Source organism: Xenopus laevis, chromosome 5S, assembly GCF_017654675.1.
Source record: "Xenopus laevis strain J_2021 chromosome 5S, Xenopus_laevis_v10.1, whole genome shotgun sequence".
NCBI lineage: Eukaryota > Metazoa > Chordata > Amphibia > Anura > Pipidae > Xenopus > Xenopus laevis.
This window is the reverse complement of record NC_054380.1, coordinates 94964282-94983313: the sequence shown is the minus strand read 5'-3', so window position 1 is coordinate 94983313 and position 19032 is coordinate 94964282. Positions and strand designations below refer to the sequence as shown.

Below are 19032 nucleotides of genomic sequence, written 5' to 3'. Positions count from 1 at the left end.
ATATACACATACATACTTATGCACACATATACACATACATACTTATGCACACATATACACATACATACTTATGCACACATATACACATACATACTTATGCACACATATACACATACATACTTATGCACACATATACACATACATACTTATGCACACATATACACATACATACTTATGCACACACATACACATACATACTTATGCACACACATTTACACATACATACTTATGCACACACATTTACACATACATACTTATGCACACACATTTACACATACATACTTATGCACACACATTTACACATACATACTTATGCACACACATTTACACATACACACATATATTTATATATATATATATATATATATATATATATATATATATATATATATATATATATATATAAAATAAGCTACTTAGTAAGAATAAAATGTCATCATCACTCTCTCACTATTTATTTAAAAAAAAAAAAGTTGTTGGTTGATTAATTCCACATATAACACATCTTCCCATCGTTCCCTTCTCTGCAGCTAACTTAGTATATGTGTTCTCAAACTCAGTTACACTACGCACCGACAGCATTGCAATTTCACCTTTTATTCTTTGCCTTAATCGTATTCTATTGGATGTGCATTCTCTGTCCCTGCTTGGTAGCAATTGGCTAAATAAAACCTAGGTATCCAGTTCTTGGGCCTGCATTGTCTTTAACTGTTTAGCCAATGCTTACTTTGTCATAGAGAGACCTTTCGTGCAGCAAAAGCACATCCCTGAGGTTTCCACAATTAAAAGTAATATCACATTGTTCACTTGTCTACCACTAGATTATTTTAAACGAGTACTGCAGCATTTTAACGTTCTGATTCTGAATAATCTCTAATTTTATATAATTTATTAGCTGTGCACAACCTGCTACTGTGAAAAACATAAAGATTCCATGTGATAGGATTAGTCTAATGGGAATATGCAAAATAGAGCTTGAAGCAGTGGTACCCACTCTATTAGTGACATATAAAGCTCCAAGCTACAGTGGGAGGACTCTCTCATGGTGTCTGTGATCCCTGTCCTCAGAATGGTTGTTGAATAGAAGCTAATGCGCATCAAAGTGATTTTGTGAGTAGATTACCTCGCAAACCATTTATTGTATATAAAACATGTAAATGTAAAAAACACTTGACGTGCCCATGAGTCAGTTAATCTTTTTTTTATAAAGGTGAACCACCCTTTTACCCTTTGGGATTTTGGGCCTGTTCCAATTCAGTATTCCCAATGTATGGGGCTGCCTAACCCCTCCTGCCCCCAGTTGGCCAGTGTAGTAAATGAGGTTTCTTGTGTAAGACCATTCAAGATGAAATGGAAGGCTGAATGCTTATTCACTGCTTTTAGACATTCTTGGAACTTTAACTTGATGATATGTAACTGCTATTTTATCTATACCATATTTGATATGGGCCTAATCAAATGTTGTACCAGGGGAAAAAAAGTACAAACTTTTTCAGAATTATTGGGTTTGTTCTGTGGAAACCATTAACAAGTTTATAAAAATGTGATTTTACCTTGTTTTACAACTAAATTTGAAATGTCTTTAAATGTTTTTTAAACTGCAGGCTCATACTGAGTATTTTGAAAAGAACGCTTGTTTCCTAGTGATAGTTTCTTTCTGTTTAAACAAACAAATGTAAGCTTGTATAGCCACATCCATTTGCAGGTCTAGATGATGGTGGGAAAGGCATGTTTTTAAAATGACTTCATATGTCTTCCTCTAGCTGAGCAATTTTGTGGTCAAACTTTTGGACCGTTTTTTCACACCACATTTTAGGCAAAGGTTTGTTAGAGTGGAAAAGTGCTTAACCTTTATTTTTGCATTCAGTGTTTCTCTGGTAAAATTCTTTTCTTTAAATTTTTTAATTTATAATGAACTGTGCAAACAAACAGTGAGAATCTGAACCTGTGAACACAACATGGTGAATCAGGCCCAAACTTGTTTTGTCTGCTGCTGTTTTCCATTGGGTAGCGCTGGTGGACCTGTCACCCAGACACACAAATCTGTATAATAAGTAATTTTCAAATTAAACATGAAATCCAATTTCTATTTTTTATTAAAGCATTCATAGCTGTTGTAAGCTCATTTAAAAAGATCAGCTGTCAATCAAATATTGTCTTCCCCTCCTATTTTTAGAGGCATAGAGGCGTTGCAGACAATTACTTTCACTTTCCATTCATCACTTCCTAGATGTCACTGCTCCCCACACATTCCCCCAGTTCTCTAACATTTAATTGTGTAGCCAGGGCATGGGGATGGACATTGAGTCTCCCATTCTGGTGCACAAACAAGATTCTGAGGTGATGCAAGGCTTGCCTTAATAACAGTGTCCCCAAAATGACTCCTGCCTGCTTGCTATAATTATGAATTCCCAGACTGAAGGAAACAATTATTATTCAAATAATTTAAAGTTCATTTTGCTTGACTTATGTGATAAAATAGGATTTTGAATAATTATTTTTGGTGACTGGTCCCCTTTAAAGAAACAGTTCAGTTTAAAAATAGAAAAAGTGTAAATAGTCTGTGTGAGATGAAAAAAAATGTATGGAATATAGTTGGTTATCTAAAAACATAACGTATAAAGGCTGGAGTGACTGGATATCGAACAGAACACAAACTTCCTGCTTTTCAGCTCTCTAACTTAGTCAGCAACTTTAAGGGGGCCACATGGGACATAACTGTTCATTTACTTTACTTTTGATCCTATGCGAAAGCAAACGGTTATGACCCATATGCGCCCCCCCCAGTCACTGATTAGTTACTGACTTGTAATCAATGAGAGCTGCTCAGTAGGAAGTAGTGTTCTGGCTATTATGCTAGACATGCAGTCACTCCAGATAATTTCCTTCTGAACTGAGAGAACATCCCAGCATATTTGTAGGGAAGCCATATCAATGGATATTGTTTTTTCATTGTAGAGCTGATCTATTGTTTATCTAAATCAGGCATGTCCAAAGTCAGGCCCATGGGCACTTGGGGCCCATTTTCAAATTTACACCAGCCCTCCGCCTCCATCGTGAAATTAATAATAATAATAATATGGCCCCCCAGCACAGTGCAACCCGGAACCATGTAGCCATAGCAGTAATATTTGGGCACATGATTAGTGAAATGATCGTCTCTATTGCTGCTTGTGTGCTGAAGGTGTTCGCTATAGAAACGTACTGGCACGTAGTGACATTATATAAAGTATTGAATGATAATGCCTTAATCACCCTGCCTCCGACCCACCTAATTAAGTTATGCTGTCACATAATTGACATGGCCAACTATCAATTTGGGTACTTTAGAAAATTCTTAGCTGTGAAACTACATTGTTTTCTCACAAGAACATGGTGTTACATTCCCATAAGCATTCCCTTGCAGGCACACATAGAATGACCCCTTCACACAGTTTGACATGATGCAAAGTAGACATGTCCACGCTAATGCTAACTTAACTGAAACCATGCAAATGTATTGCCCATATTCACTTTTGCAATCTTCTGTTTAGAGGAGGCATTGCATTGCACGTCTTGCATGTGAAGGGGTTTTTGGTTCCTTTTAGCCGGTCGCACCCTAACCAGGTTAGGTTCTTTGCTTTGCTTAAAGGAGAAGGAAAGGCTAAAATTAAATAAGCTTTATCAGAGGTCTATAAAAAATACACCAGTAAACCCTCAAAGTAATGCCGCTCTGAGTCCTTTATCAAAAGAAACACGGTATTTCTTTCCTTCTATTGTGTATAAATGGACTTCTTTATCAGACTTCCTGTTTTCATAATAATATACTTTTCTAGTAGTATGTGCCATTGGGTTATCATAAATAGTAAATTGCCATTTTAAAAAATAAGGGCCGCCCCCTGGGATCATACGATTCACTGTGCACACAAACAAACCAAACAAACTATACATGTTAGGTCACATGAGCCAATTAACGGACTGAGTTGTGTCTTTTGCTTCAACACTTCTTCCTGTTACAGTTGTAGTATTTCTAGTCAGGTGATCTCTGAGGCAGCACACAGACCATCACAAAATGGGGATTCAAGGCAAGAGATGTAAAAGGGCAATATTTACTTTCATTATATATTCAAGTTTGGTAAGGTTCTTTACTATGCTACTTAATATGATATAAACTATCTGTTGCTTAAGTATTCATTTTGGGTATAGTGTTTAAATTCTTACAGTTTTAGGTGACTTTAGGTATTTTGTCACTGTTTTAGACACTGAAAAATGCTAGAAATACATCTTGTGTGCCATACTAGGGAAGAGAGATTGATTTAGGGCAGTATACCTCAACTGAGATGAGCAGTATGGTAGTTCAGTCATATGTACAAATGCAAATATGCAGAGATTTTTTTTTTTGTTAAAGGCATGTTATCTGCACTCATATAGGATAATGTTGATTTGCAAGTAAATTTGGTTGCTGCAGCCGAAATCTGGGACTGTCAAAATATTGCTTTATCACTTAGTAGTAATCTATAAGAAATGCAGTGCACATAAAGCAGTGACAGGTGGACCTCTGCTCAGTCTACCAAGTTCTTCCTGTTACGTGTGTGTGTACTGCCCTGCCCATAGATTAATATGAGCGGCAGTGACAGGTGGTCAGAAACGTTTTGACTGCCTGAAGACAGCTGCAAAACTCCCTGTGTGATATTAACCTGAGGAAAAAAATTGTATATCTTTGTGAAACACATATTTACGCTATTTCTAATAAAGGGGATCTCAAGTCAGGAAACAAGTGACAGCTAGTAGTAAATGAGTCACTTATTTGTCACATCAGAGAACACTGACCCATTTGCTGCTGCTGCTGCTCAGTACACATAAGTACCACTGTCCCTCCTACAAAGATTGGAGTTCTTGTTTGACCTGCAGCGGAGAGTTTGTGAAAAACAAGTCACTTTCTGTAATTAAAGGAGCTGTATGCATCTTTATACATTTTCCCCCAATATAAGCAGAATAAAAAGAATTTGCGATTAAAGAACGCATTCTGTGTATTCTTTTAATAAAAAGCTTGCTTTTAAAACAATAGGCAGAAAGGGGATATACTACCTGTTTAAAAAGTAGGTGCAGTGGGGAATGATACGGCATGCCATTTACTGGTTTATATTAAATGCCAGTACTGCATTTTGGTAATTAAATTACAAACTATAAGCTTCCTTTAAGTCTCTGTGGTATGTCAAGTCAACTTTTCTCTGTTTATTTATCTTCAGGGATTTATCAAGGATGTACATGAAGATTCCCTCACCGTTGTTTTTGAAAACAAGTAAGTATAGTAGAATCTGGTGCTCATATTGTCAAAGGTCAGATAAAGTCAAAATGACTTGCAACAGAGTTTTTGAGTAACTGCACTTCTGGGTATGGGATAGTTTATCTGTATCCCTAATATTCAAAAAAAACTCTGAATTGTGGGAAGACCATCTGAGACTCTATATTTATAGGGATAGTTTATTTTAAGCAACTTTTCAATTGGTCTATATTATTAATTTTTATAGTTTTTGCATTATTTGCCACCTTCTTTTGACTCTTTCCAGCTTTCAAATGGCGGTCATTGACCCCATCTAAGTAACAAATGCTCTGTTAGGCTACAAATGTATTGATATTGCTACCTTTTATTACTGATCTTTCTATTCAGACCCTCCCCTAAGTATATTCCAGTCTCTTATTCAAATCGATGTGTGGTTGCTAGGGTATTATGGACCCTAGCAACTAGATTGCTGAAACTGCAACTGGAGACCTGCTAAATAACTCAAATCCATAAATAATAAAAAATTAAATCCAATTGTATATTGTTTTAGAATATCACTCTCTACATCATAGAAAAAGTTAAGTTAAAGGCAAACAACCCCTTTCAATACGTAATTACAATTTTTTTAAATTATAATACCACAGTACCTTGTATTTAATCCCAGCTAAAATATTGTTAATCCATATTGATGGCAACCAGTCCTATTGGGTCTATTTAATGTTCAACGCATTTCGGTATGGTGATCCAAAAGTATAAAAATATTCCGCATCTGGAAACCCTTGGGTCTTTAGCAGTCTGGGTGATAGATCCTTTACCGGTACTTATTAGTTGAGAGTGTAGTAATAAAGCTTTTAATTTGTTATACGTATAAGAATTTACATGTAATTTTGTTTCTTCAATCATTAGCTGGCAACCAGAGCGTCAGGTGCCTTTCAATGAGGTCCGGATGCCTCCTCTCCCTGATATTAAAAAGGAAATTACTGAAGGAGATGAGGTTGAGGTAAGTTTAGAAGATGGTAGAAAATATGTGATTGGCAAGTGACAAGGGATGATGAACCAAACCCCTTTACATACTTTTTTTTTAAAATCGGTGTGCCCGTGGTGATTGAGTCTGAGCCAATACCAAATTGTGTGTGTGCATTCAAAAATTCTCTGGGTACTCCATAATTTGTATTGTTCCTTTGTATCATATGTTTGGTCCACCACACAGTATTTGGGAACAGATTCTCCTTTAGTTTCTCCTTTGTGATGTTTTCTGATTATCTTCATGTTTGTGGTGATTCCCCCCCCCCCCCATCAAGCTGAATAAATAACTTATTCCTGGATGTAAGACATTTTGTTTTCTTTAACCCAGGTGTACTCCCGGGCTAATGACCAAGAACCTTGTGGATGGTGGTTGGCAAAAGTACGAATGATGAAAGGAGAGGTAAATGTTGCTCATTTTAGCATTATTTCCAGATTAAAGTTTGTCAGCATTTGCGAATGGTTACGGAAGCCTACAGAAGCAATTCTAACTGACCTTTAAAGTGTTCTGATAAGGCTTATCCATTAATGGTCTGGCCACACAAGCAGATTCGGGGAGGTTAGTTGCTCCAGCGACAACTCCTCTTCTTCGGGGCAACAATCTCCCCAAACTGCCTGCCCTCGCCCGGCTAAAATGAAAATCAACTGCGACAATGCACACGCGGTGCTTCGTTTTCTGAAGTTTCCTCGTGAGGCAACTTCGGGCGACTTAGGAAAATGAAGCACCGCATGTGCGTTGCCGCAGGCGAATTTCATTTTAGCCGGCAGGGGGAAGGCAGTTCAGGGAGCTTGCCACCCCGGAGAAGAGATTTGTCGCTGGGGCGACTAATGTCCCCGAATCTGCTTGTGTGGCCAGACCCTAAAGTAGAAGGAAAAGCTAAAACTAAGTAAGCTTTATCAGAATGCTCTATATAAATACACCAGTAAACCCTCACATTAATGTTGCTGAGTCCTCTGTCACAAGAGACAGCATTTCTTTCATTCTGTGTATACATGGGCTAGGGCTTGAGCATTCTCAGTTTGCTCATCTCTCCCTCTTTTCCCCCTCTCTCATCCCCTCCCTGCTGTAACCTGAACCCAGAGCTATGAGTGAGCAGGGAGAGACTCAGGCATGAAGTGAGGTCACACAAAGCTAATATGGCAGCTGCTATCCTAAACAAACGGAAAAAGATTTTAGAGCTGTTTATTCCAGTATGGTAAAGCATTCTGCAGAATAAATAGTGTTATAGCTTGCACTAATGTGTCTAATCTATTGGCAGTAAACTGCTTTGGTAGCTTTTCTTCTCTTTTAAGTAGGGATGCACCGAATCCACTATTTTGGATTCGGCTTAACCGAATCGAAGGGGGAAAACATTTTTCGCAAAAAAAAGTTTTGTGGCAAAAAGTCACGCAATTTCCCTCCCCGCCCCTAATTTGCATATGCACATTAGGATTTGGTTATGCCGGGCAGAAGGATTCGGCCGAATCCTGGTTTCGGTTTTAAGCATAGCATTCCCAGTGGTCGTGCAAATCCGGTCATATGATGTTAGAGATTTAAGACTGAACTTAATATTCCCTAAGAGCACAGCATTCCTCTAAAGTGCAATAAAGAAGAATATCAAGTTTTGTTGTACCTGAATTCTGCACTTGTCTGTGCCACAGTGAGTACAAAGTAATTGAAAAGAAACTGCTCTTTCTTCCTGCATTCCATGCCAGTGGAAAACATGTTTCCCCACAGGGGAACACAGGTAATAACACTTGGTTATAAGTGCCCTAAGCATAACATCAGCTTCAAACATGGAACTTTTTGGACAATGCAGGCTCATTATGTCTGGCATAAAGGAAAGTACAGTTTTTAACAGAACATCAGACCAACATGTGCTTGTAGTGTAATAGTTGGGCATGCCTTGCTTATTTCAGACCTGGATAACTTGCCATTATTAACTAAAACCATAAATTCTGCACTTTACCAAAAATTCTTAAGTTTAGTGTCTGTGGCAAGGTTGAACCAGAACACAAAAGTAAGTGTGAGGCTCAATTAACTTTTTGGCTTGTCCTAGTGAAAGTCGTGACTTTAACCCAGTCAAAATGCTGCATCCAGACCTAAAATGAGCAGTTCATGCATGAACCCTACTAATGTAAACAAGAATGGACTAAAATTCTTTAACAGCTATGTAATATACATACCAAAATGCGCTTGGTTACAAAACTTTAGAAGTAGTTGTCTTTTTCATGGGTGATATAGGTGGCAAGTATACATTAGCTTGTTACTATAGTCTTGGCAGCGGTTTGTTCCTGGTTTTTTAAATTTTTATCAAATATGAACAAATTCCTGTGTTGGTTTTATATGTTTGCTTTGCTGTTTATTTTCTAGTTCTATGTTATTGAATATGCTGCTTGTGACGCTACCTACAATGAAATTGTAACATTTGAACGGCTGCGACCTGTAAACCAGAATAAAAGTGTAACAAAGAACTCTTTCTTCAAATGTACAGTAGATGTCCCTGAAGATTTAAGAGAATCGTGAGTAGAGTTTATTCTACTGTTAGATTTTTCACAAATGTGCAGAAATCTGTGTTTTTCCTATGAGTATTTTATTAGGAATCTGATTAAGAATAAATAATGAATGAAAAGAAAATCTGATAAATACAAAAGTGTGCATGCCTTACTGGAAGCCTTGTCCCTTCTAAAATGTTTAGGAAAAGTAAAATATTGAAAGGTCATTTTATTTGAAATAACACGATACAAGTCACATGAGCCCATTATCCCTGTAACATGCAATATGCTGTGCAAATGTTAATCGCTTATCCTTTAATGCATTTCACAATATTAGCTAGGAGAAACACCGCTTTACTCAGTGTTGCCTTTTGTTTTTGGTAGTGCCCCGCACTGTGTATACATTTCATACTGCTTCTCAGAAATTGCTCAAGAATTAGAGGAAAATATTCATTTACTGTACAGACCTACGTAAAAGCAATATTGAATACTGTCCTGATAACTTTAACACATTCATTTCCGGTGATAACTGCCATTTACCTGTACCAGGTGTTCTAATGAAAACGTGCATAAGGAATTCAAGAAAGCTGTAGGAGCCTGCCGAGTTTATTTTCATGCAGAAACTAATCAGCTAATAATACTGGTAAGGTAGTGATATGTTTTACACTGTTAAATTTCTACAGTTTGATAGAGAATGTAGTCATCTGAGATTTCTTCTGTGCTAAAAAGAATATACTAAATGTGCCGTATATGCTGTATTTTATCAAGGCAGATAATAATGCTAATACTGCTATTTCACTTGCTTCATGTGATGTCTTAAGTGGTTCTATTTGGATTGAGAGAAGCATAACAAATGGCATTTAGAATGACGTTTGCAGCAATAACACACTATTAAGCCTTTAAGTACATATTTACCCACTTGGCATATTGTTTTTAGCCCATTGGAACACCAATTTTGATGACCATTATATATCTCATACTTCAAATTGTGCCACAGATTTTTAATTAGATCTTAATCTGCTCTTTCACTGGGCCATTGTAGATCACTTTTTTTAATATTGGGTGGGGGGGGGGGGCTGGTCTTGAGATACAAGGTGTGTGTAACCAGAACAACATGGAGAAATATCTGCCTTAATGAATTTTATAAAGCTGGTACATTCTCAGAGTTGGTTCTTTTAAATATTAAAGTATGGGCACTGGATAGTCATGGAAAAAGCATGTTTAATAGTTTTGAATAATAACAAACTCACTTAAGCAATAGGGTCACGGGTCAGCACAAACTTAACTTGTACATAAGACTTTGTGACCTACATAAGTAGGTCACAAAGTACCACTACCACCCAAGGGCAGGGGCGAATTTGTGCATATTGCCATCAAAGAAGGTGATAAAATGTTATAACTGCCTCCTGTTAGCTACCATGGTAATCTCTGTTGGTGTGTTTACAATTCAGGTGATTATCAATCAGGGCTCTTACACAAGGGAGTTTTTTCCTGCATGGTTTATGCGTTTGTCACTTGTTAAAACACAGATTTGAGCGTGAAAAACCACATACGCTAATTTTATTATGTTCTGCCAGGATGTACTCATGAGCATTCTGAGTTGCGTTTTACTCAGTTTGCTTTTGAGTGTGTTTGTTTAGACACAGCATGTTGCATTTTCTTGCGTTCAACGCACTTTCAGCTATCAATTGATTATAATTGTTGTCCAAAAAATATGTTTAAACGCAATACTGTACATGTGTTTTTTGAAAAACGCTTAAGCAAACACCCATGTGTAAGAGTCCTGAAAAGCATTAACATTTCAAGTGATAATTGTCTGAGAGGTACAGGTGAATACCATTGAAATGAATAGAGTATTTTGTTGCCTATGCAGAAAAAGGTTCCATCAAAAAATTCATGGAATAGCCCATGTGCCATAACCCTAGGTAATAACTAGCTGGCACTAAAATTTGTCAAATGAGTTAACGAACTGTGTTGTAGAAGTGGCAATAAAAGAAGCTTTAGAAATTGAATATGCTGTGTGTGATGTTGTATTTTTTTCTCATGGCAAAATTTGAATCCAGTGTTCTGGCATGTAATGTAATCTTGATAAGGAATGTGATCACATTAATGGGTTGGTTCACCTTTAAGTTAACTTAGTATTTTATAGAATGACCAATTCTAAACAACTTTTCAATTGGTCCTCGTTATCTAGTTTTTATAGTTTTTTCACTATTTGCCTTTTTCTTCAGTCTTTGCAGCTTTCAAATGGGGGTCAGTTGACACCATCTAAAAACATATGCTCTTTTTATTACTTATCTTTCTATTCGGCCCCTCTCCTATTCATACACCAGTCTCTGATTCAAATCAGTGTATGGTTGCTAGGGTAATTTGTAGGGATGCACCGAATCCAGGAGTCGGTTCAGGATTCGGCCTTTTTCAGCAGGATTCGGCCGAATCCTTCTGCCCAGCCGAACCGAATCCTAATTTGCATATGCAAATTAGGGGTGGGGAGGGAAATCGCGTGACTTTTTGTTAGAAAACAAGGAAGTAAAAAATGGTTTCCCCTTCCCACCCCTAATTTGCATATGCAAATTAGGGTTCAGGTTCGGTATTCGCTGAATCCTTAGCAAAGGATTCGGGGATTCAGCCGAATCCAAAATAGTTGATTCGGTGCATCCCTAGTAATTTGGTCCCCAGCAACCAGCTTGGTGAAATTGCAAACTGGAGAGCTGCTAAATAACTCAAAAACCACAAATGATAAAAAATGAAAACCAAATGCAAATTGTCTCAGAATATCACACTCTACATCATATTAAAAATGAACCCAAAGGTGAACCACCCCTTTAAGGTAATTTTGTTTTCAAACCGTCAGGAGTGTATTAAATAATTCTGAGGAGAAATGTTGCAGTGTGGAAAGTATTCAGTCTGTCTAAAATCTCTGGGCTTTGAGCAACTCTGTGCAATACTACAGCACCACTCTATATTTATATACATTTATGTACCATTCTCTATTTATGTATATTTTGTCACAGAAATATTTTTATTTTGTTTAAAAAAATGTTAAGTTCTTTCTATGGACAGGTATATATTCCGAGGTAATCTATTTTGTTTATGCATTCTTTGTTTTAAGTCTGCAAGCGAATCAACTGTAAAGAGAGTAAACATATTGAGCGACATGCATTTGCGGAGTATCCGCACCAAACTGATGCTTATGTCAAGAAATGAAGAGGCCACTAAACATTTAGAAGTAAGTTGTGTACATAGTGTTTGTATAGAGTTCATGGTACCTGGCTCTTTGTAACATTTGCCACATTTTCATTAAATGTTCCACCATACAATTAAATACCCCATGACTAAAAATCAAATTATTACATTTCTTTGTCTTAGTCTGTGTTTTTTGTGCCATTGTTTTGTATAGGGCTCTGTACCCACTTTAGTAAAAAAAAAAAAAATTATAATTTCATAATCCATTTACATGTAGACATGTTTTTACATGCTTTTTTTATAAAAAATATATTTAACACTTTTCTTTCAATTTAGTGTACAAAACAGCTTGCTTCAGCATTTCATGAAGAATTTGATGTTCGGGAAGATTTAATGGGCTTGGCAATAGGGACCCATGGAAGTAATATCCAACAAGCTAGGAAGGTTCCAGGTATAACTGCTATTGAGTTAGATGAAGATAGCGGCACGTTTCGAATTTATGGGGAGGTAAGTCCCTTTTTATCAGAAACCTGATTTGGCTGCAAAAATTTGTATGCGCTCAGTGACTTCTTGTGTATTTGTTTTTAATTGCAGATGTGCAGCAAATCCCGGCTTCAGTTCTGTATTTAGCCTAATTTTCTTATAAACTTTTTTTTTTTTGTTTAAATCCCTAGTGCCAAACTCTTAGGGGCAGATTTATCAAAATGTGAGATTAGAGCTTGCCACAGAAAACTCACTTTCTATTGATTCCTATGGGATTTTTAGAAGTATATTTATCAAACCATGAACTCCATTGATAAATACACTTCTAAAATCCCATAGGAATGAATAGAAAGTGGGTGAGTTTTTTTTGTGATGAGTTCTAATCTCACATTTTAATAAATCTGCCCCATAATATTTGTATGCTGCAATTTTGTTTTGTATTATAAATTGTTGTTTTGGTTTAGTTTTAGGAATCATCGTTTATAGCTTTTATGGTGGGAATTTATGGTTTTGTTGCTTACCTGATATTAACCCTTCACTGCCTGTGTTTGCTTGGTTAATCACACTTCCCTTAGTAGTCTTAAATTCAGATATGTATGTGCTATAGTGTTGGTAGGCTGTAATTTTCCTTAGCGACAACATAACACACACATCCTTAGCAGGCATAGGAATTTTTATGCAGTTATGACTTGTTTTTGTTTTGCCTTTTTTTTTCCACAAATTAACTTTTGCATACTGTGTACACGCTATACAGTCATTTTGCAAAACAAATGCATGTATTGCTTCAGTGACCAGCTTTTTAAATGATTTTAAAAAGGGTTTACTGATATAAAGGCTCCATTTGTACACGCATACTAAATAACACAAAATACGGTTGCCCTTAGCAACCAATCATTAGTTAGTACTGAGTAAGTTCCTGTCAGTTGAAATATAAAAGCAAAGGTCTCATTGGTTACTGTGGGCAACTGCATTGGTGCAATTCAGCTCGTATGGATATATTTAAAAAGGTAAAGCAAAAAATGCAGCATTTTTTTCCTTTTTCATTCTAGAGTGAAGAAGCTGTTAAAAAAGCAAGGAGTTACCTGGAGTTTGTAGAAGATTTCATTCAAGTACCTAGAAATCTTGTAGGTAAGTTTGTTGTATTCCGTCAAAAACATGAGCCAAAAGCCCCCCCCCCCCCAAAAAAAAATTTCTGATTGAGTCAAAATATGGTAGGGTAACTATTACAATATTTTATCAACAGGAAAAGTAATTGGCAAAAATGGAAAAGTAATTCAAGAGATCGTTGATAAATCTGGAGTAGTAAGAGTCAGAATTGAGGGAGACAACGAAACAAAGTTACCTCGTGAAGATGTAAGTTAAATGCAAATATTGGATACTTTTCCCTCTTTCAGCTAATATCCTTCAAAATATATTATGGCCCCAGTCTGTTCAAAGGCTACATAGTCTTCACTTTATGACAACATTGTTAAATTTAATTCCACTCTCAGAACATAATGGATGAGAATATATGGTCCTCTTCATGTAATAAGTTGACATCACTGCTCTAGATAAACTAAAATACTTTGAAGTTTGCCACTACAGGTATAGGATCTGTTATCCGGAAACCCGTTATCCAGAAAGCTCCGAATTCCGGAAAGGCCATCTGCCATAGACTCCATTTTATCCAAATAATCCAAATATTTAAAAATAGTTTCCCTTTTCACTACGATAATAAAACAGTATTAACCCTTATTGGAAGCAAAACCAGTCTATTGGAGTTATTTAATGTTTAAATGATATTCTAGTAGCCTTAAGGTACGACAATCCAAATTACAGAAAGATCCTTTCTCTCGAGAACCCTAAGTCCCGCACATTCTGGATAACCGGTCCCATACATGTACTATTAGGGCCTAGGCCTGCTTTATTTGCTCTTTGAAGTCCTTTGTTGGAGAGTCGTAGCTGTCAAAATGCCTCTCGAGAACTCATTTTCAATTTGATTTAATTGGGAACATCTTGCTCATGACCAACACGCTGCACTGTCAAACTGAAGAATGCTTGCTCCAGAATTCCTGCCTGACAGTGCCATTATCTGCCTCAAAATATTGTGCTTTTTATTAAAAAAAAAAAAAAACTGTTTAGCAACTGATGCCACACTAAATTTAATTGGAACATTGTGATTAAGGTATATTTCTGACATCCTTTGTGTGTAAAGACGGTTTAATGTTTGTTTTTGTTTGATAGGGCATGGTTCCATTTGTTTTTGTTGGAACCAAAGAGAACATTGGTAATGTACAGGTTCTTCTGGAGTACCACATTGCATATTTAAAGGTGAGTTTTAGTTCCATTCAGTTTCCAAACATCTGATTTATGGAAATACCATGTTCTTGAAATTTTCTTTTCTATTCTCAGGAGGTAGAGCAGCTTCGTATGGAAAGACTACAGATAGATGAGCAACTTCGTCAGATTGGTATGGGCTTCAGACCTTCTAGCAGAGGAACAGAAAAAGAGAAAGGATATGTGACTGATGAAAGTGCTGCTTCATCTGTCCGAGGAAGCAGGTCTTACAGTGGCAGGGGCAGAGGTCGTAGGGGCCCAAATTATACCTCTGGCTATGGTAGGTGTATTTGCGGGGAGGTGTTTTGATATCTTTATGCTAATAGCTTTGTCTTCTTATTTAATTTAACCTGTATTAAAGGGACGTTATCCATAAAATAAAAGCTTTGTTTTTAATTTGTCTGAGCACTGTTAACTTTTGTTTACTTATAACATCTGTCAACAGCTATGATTTTAGGACTTACATTTTTGTCTTGAATTTGAAATTTTATATTAAGTTCAGAAGTCACAGGTTTTCCCCAGGCTGCTTTTGTGTCTGCATTATCCCTTCTATGGAAAGTGGGAGTATTAGTTGGATGCAGTGCTTTCTTACCATCTTGAAACATTTGAAATCAGTGGATTTGTTAAACATTAATAGCAGTATGAAGAAAATTGAAATTTAAGAAAATTTTGAAAGCCTGTGTGACCGTGTCTCGTCACCGGCAACTCTCTAAACTGTACTTTTAGATATCTGCATTGCTTTAAAGGAAAACTAAACCCCCCCCCTCCTAACGAGTCCACTTCTAATAGCCACCATTCACCCCGCTTCCTCCCTACATAGACTATTTAAAAAAACTTTAGCAGAAAATCTCACAACCCCCCCCCCCCATGCAGAGTAGCGCAGTGGACCTCACAGGCGCCATCTTTGGTATCTTCGAATATGTTCGTTAAAGGAACACCATTTTCACACATGAGCAGTTGGGGCTGTTTGCTATACGCGTCTACTGCAAATGCACTGGAACGCTCTGTAAATAGCTGAAGGGAAGAAGAGGATCCAAAGATGGCACCCATAAGCTCTGCTGCGCTAATCTGCATTGAGGAGTTCTGTTCGACTTTTTGCGGCACTTTTTAGATAGTGGACTTTGCAGGGAGGGGGGATGAATAGGGGCTGTTAGATGGGGACTCTTTAGGAGGGGTGTTTAGTTCTCCTTTAAATGAAGAGTTTTATTGCTTGTTTAATGCAATGATCATTTGTTTTGCTTTTCAGAATTAAATTAAGCAGGGTGCTTTGTTTCTTGGCTTAAAGGCAGTCTTCTTGTATGAACATAACAATAAAACCCAACAGCAACCATAGAGCCCCCTCAAAAAAGAAAGTGTAAGCTTTGTATTGCTAAATGCAAATTCAGGTATGGAACCTGTTATCCAGAATAATCTGGAGCTTTCCCAATAATGGATCTTTCCTTAATTTGGATCTTAATACTGTAACTCTACTAGAAAATCATGTAAACACTAAATAAACCAAATAGGCTGGTTTTACTTTATTACAAAGGAAAAGGATTTTTTTTAAAAAAAATTTGCATTATTTGGAGTGTAAGAGAGATGGCCTTCCGTAATTCGGAGCTTCTGGATAATGTGTTTCTGGATCCAATACCTGGCCCTACAGGCACAGCTTGATGTACTATTGATAGAGCCAGGATAATAACCAATTGTTTTCATCCATCCTTCTGCTTTAGATGTTCCCTAACCCTTTATATAAGTAAGCTTTTTAGAGTAGGGCCCTCTCATACCAAATTTATTTTGTAACTCTGGTTTGTAAAACATGTTTTTAATAAATTAATTTAATGTATTGTATAACTTGTTGGCACTGTATTAAAGTGATACTGACACTTAAAAAACTATTTTTTAAAATATGAATGTACATTGAAATGTTCCTGACTGTTTTGTCAACCTGACTGTCCCACCTCAGCCTGCCAGTTAAAGTTTCTAATGCTAACAGATACCTGCTGCACAAATATGGCAGCCCCCTCATAGACAAACACAGGGAGTCGGATAGGTAATGTAAAATCATTGGGCAAATACTTTATGGCAAAATTATAAGTAGCATGCAAAGTCAATTTTATAATAGATGTAAACAAGACATAATTTCTGGTGTCAGTATATCTTTAATGAATGATAAATAAAGGCAATGGCACATTCATTTCACATTGCAAGAGTCGTCAGTGCAGTGCTCTTTTGGCTGCAAAAGTCTGCCATAGACTTCACATGCATTTTTGCCAGTGGACAAAAGAGTACACGGGAAGTGGTCATCTTAAAATTAAATTGCCCCTGTGCAATGGGACTTGTGTAAATATCCTGTAAATTATAAAGTGAATAAAGTACCCCCTTTTGTAATGTATAAGGATATTATGAGTCACTGAGGAGTTCTATGACCATATAAAAGCACAAGGCCAAAGGCCTATTGCTTTTATACAGGTTACGGAACTCTGAGGTTACTTCTAATATCTTCATTTTCCAACAAGGGGTTCTTTATTTATTATAATACACAAGTTTTAGTGAGTCATGTGACAAAAATAACATCACTACTCCGTTTATAACTGATGACATCACTAGTCACCGTTTATAAGAATGTAATTTACAAGATATTAATGGATTTTGTGTATTATATCCTTATTAACAGAGTGAAGTCATTGGTTATATTCGGTGCTTGGTGATAACATTTTTGGTACATTAAATGCACTCTAGTACATCGTACTGGTTTTATCCTGTTAACATTGCTTGCCCATAATTCTGAGCGGCTACTTCAGGAATTAAATATATTGGAAAGAGGTGGGGCAGTTAAACAGACACACTGAGAAAAATGAGGTGCTTTTAATTTGTATGATAAGCTAAGAATAAGATCTGAAATGTGATTTAAAAAAATATTATCACATGGGTTTTAACTTCAGATTTACTTCTTACCCTTCATTCTTTGAAAAGGTACAAATTCTGAGCTTTCCAATACTTCTGAGACTGAATCAGAAAGAAAAGAGGAACTGAGTGACTGGTCACTAGCTGGTGAAGACGAACGTGAAGGCCGCCAACAGCGTGACAGCCGAAGGCGCCCTGGGGGTAGAGGGCGTAGTGGATCTGCTGGTCGAGGTCGGGGAGGATCAAGGGGTGGAAAGTCTTCTATCAGCTCTGGTACATTACTATTGATACTAATTCCTTAAAATCCAGTTTTAGAGACTATAATAGTTGTGGTTCCCGAGAAGATGTCTTTAGATTTTCAGCTATAGGCTGAATGATGCTTCTTGTAACCCGTTTGTAGGTATCAGTCTGAGGGTTGATTTATGTCTTGGCTCATCTTATATAGCCCAAAGAAAATCTTGATATCGGTATCCTAGCTGTATTTTTAGGTAAATTTTAAAGGTTTACTGGGGTCTTGCTGTGATGGTCTCCTAATGTCATGTTTGTGTATGCTGCTTGAGAATCAGAAGCAAGAAATCTTTACCTCATTGCTTTCATATTTGTTCTTCACTTTGTATACTTGTTTTTGCTTTTCTTTCTTTCTTTATTTTTTTACAATAATGAATTCCAATGCAACTTACATGGCAGAGAGCCACTTAAATGTACCGGCATGTACAACTGCCAGTGGCTGCAATCTTTGAAGACCTCTATTGTATTTTTATGCACAGTTGTGATATTGCTTCCTCTTTATATTAATGTATCCTTCATAAGTAGTCTACATTCTTTAAGTACCCTGGGGATACTCTATTTGTACTAGACTAGTCAGTGACTTGACTTATAGAGGCACTGCACTTCTTGGTCCCACTAATTATATTTATAAAAGAATTACCTCCAGCCTTCCATCTCCGTTTGATATTGCACAGAGGCACAAAAACTTTCTAGAATTACAGCAGACCTTCCGCTTTCTTAATATAGGCAAAGTACGTAATATGGCCTTCATTCTCTTCCTTAGAGCAGTCCCAAAAGACTAAATGTGTTGTATATTTCCAGTTTTAGCACGTGGCTGTTAACTTGTAATATTTTAAAGTGAATGGTGCCCACCTCTTACTAATAATATGCATTCAAATTATTGTGGTTTAAGATTTAATTGAATAGTCTTGAACTCGTATGCTACAAGCAGCTAGAGATTGGTATGTAAATTAAGGCTATGCTGGAGCTGCAGCACATAATGTTTTTTCATTTCATCTGAAAGCTACGAATAATCCAGATATTTAGGTATTGAGCCATAATGTGGTGATGACCATTAATGAAAAGTGTCTAAATGTAATCGGTTTTCTAAAAGTGTACCCTTTGAAGGGAAC

At 36.8% G+C, this 19032-nt stretch overlaps 1 protein-coding gene across 2 annotated transcripts in view; it reads left to right on the top strand.

Moving 5' to 3' along the window:
* fxr1.S (FMR1 autosomal homolog 1 S homeolog) overlaps window positions 1-19032 on the top strand; it is a 31131-nt gene that overhangs the window by 6042 nt on the left and 6057 nt on the right. For both annotated transcript variants that reach the window (XM_018264241.2, NM_001086953.1), the window contains 12 exon segments: window positions 5229-5281; window positions 6170-6263; window positions 6618-6689; window positions 8640-8788; window positions 9311-9404; window positions 11874-11990; window positions 12284-12454; window positions 13480-13558; window positions 13674-13783; window positions 14654-14740; window positions 14822-15026; window positions 17702-17905. In XM_018264241.2, the coding sequence (XP_018119730.1) occupies window positions 5229-5281; window positions 6170-6263; window positions 6618-6689; window positions 8640-8788; window positions 9311-9404; window positions 11874-11990; window positions 12284-12454; window positions 13480-13558; window positions 13674-13783; window positions 14654-14740; window positions 14822-15026; window positions 17702-17905 (1435 nt within the window).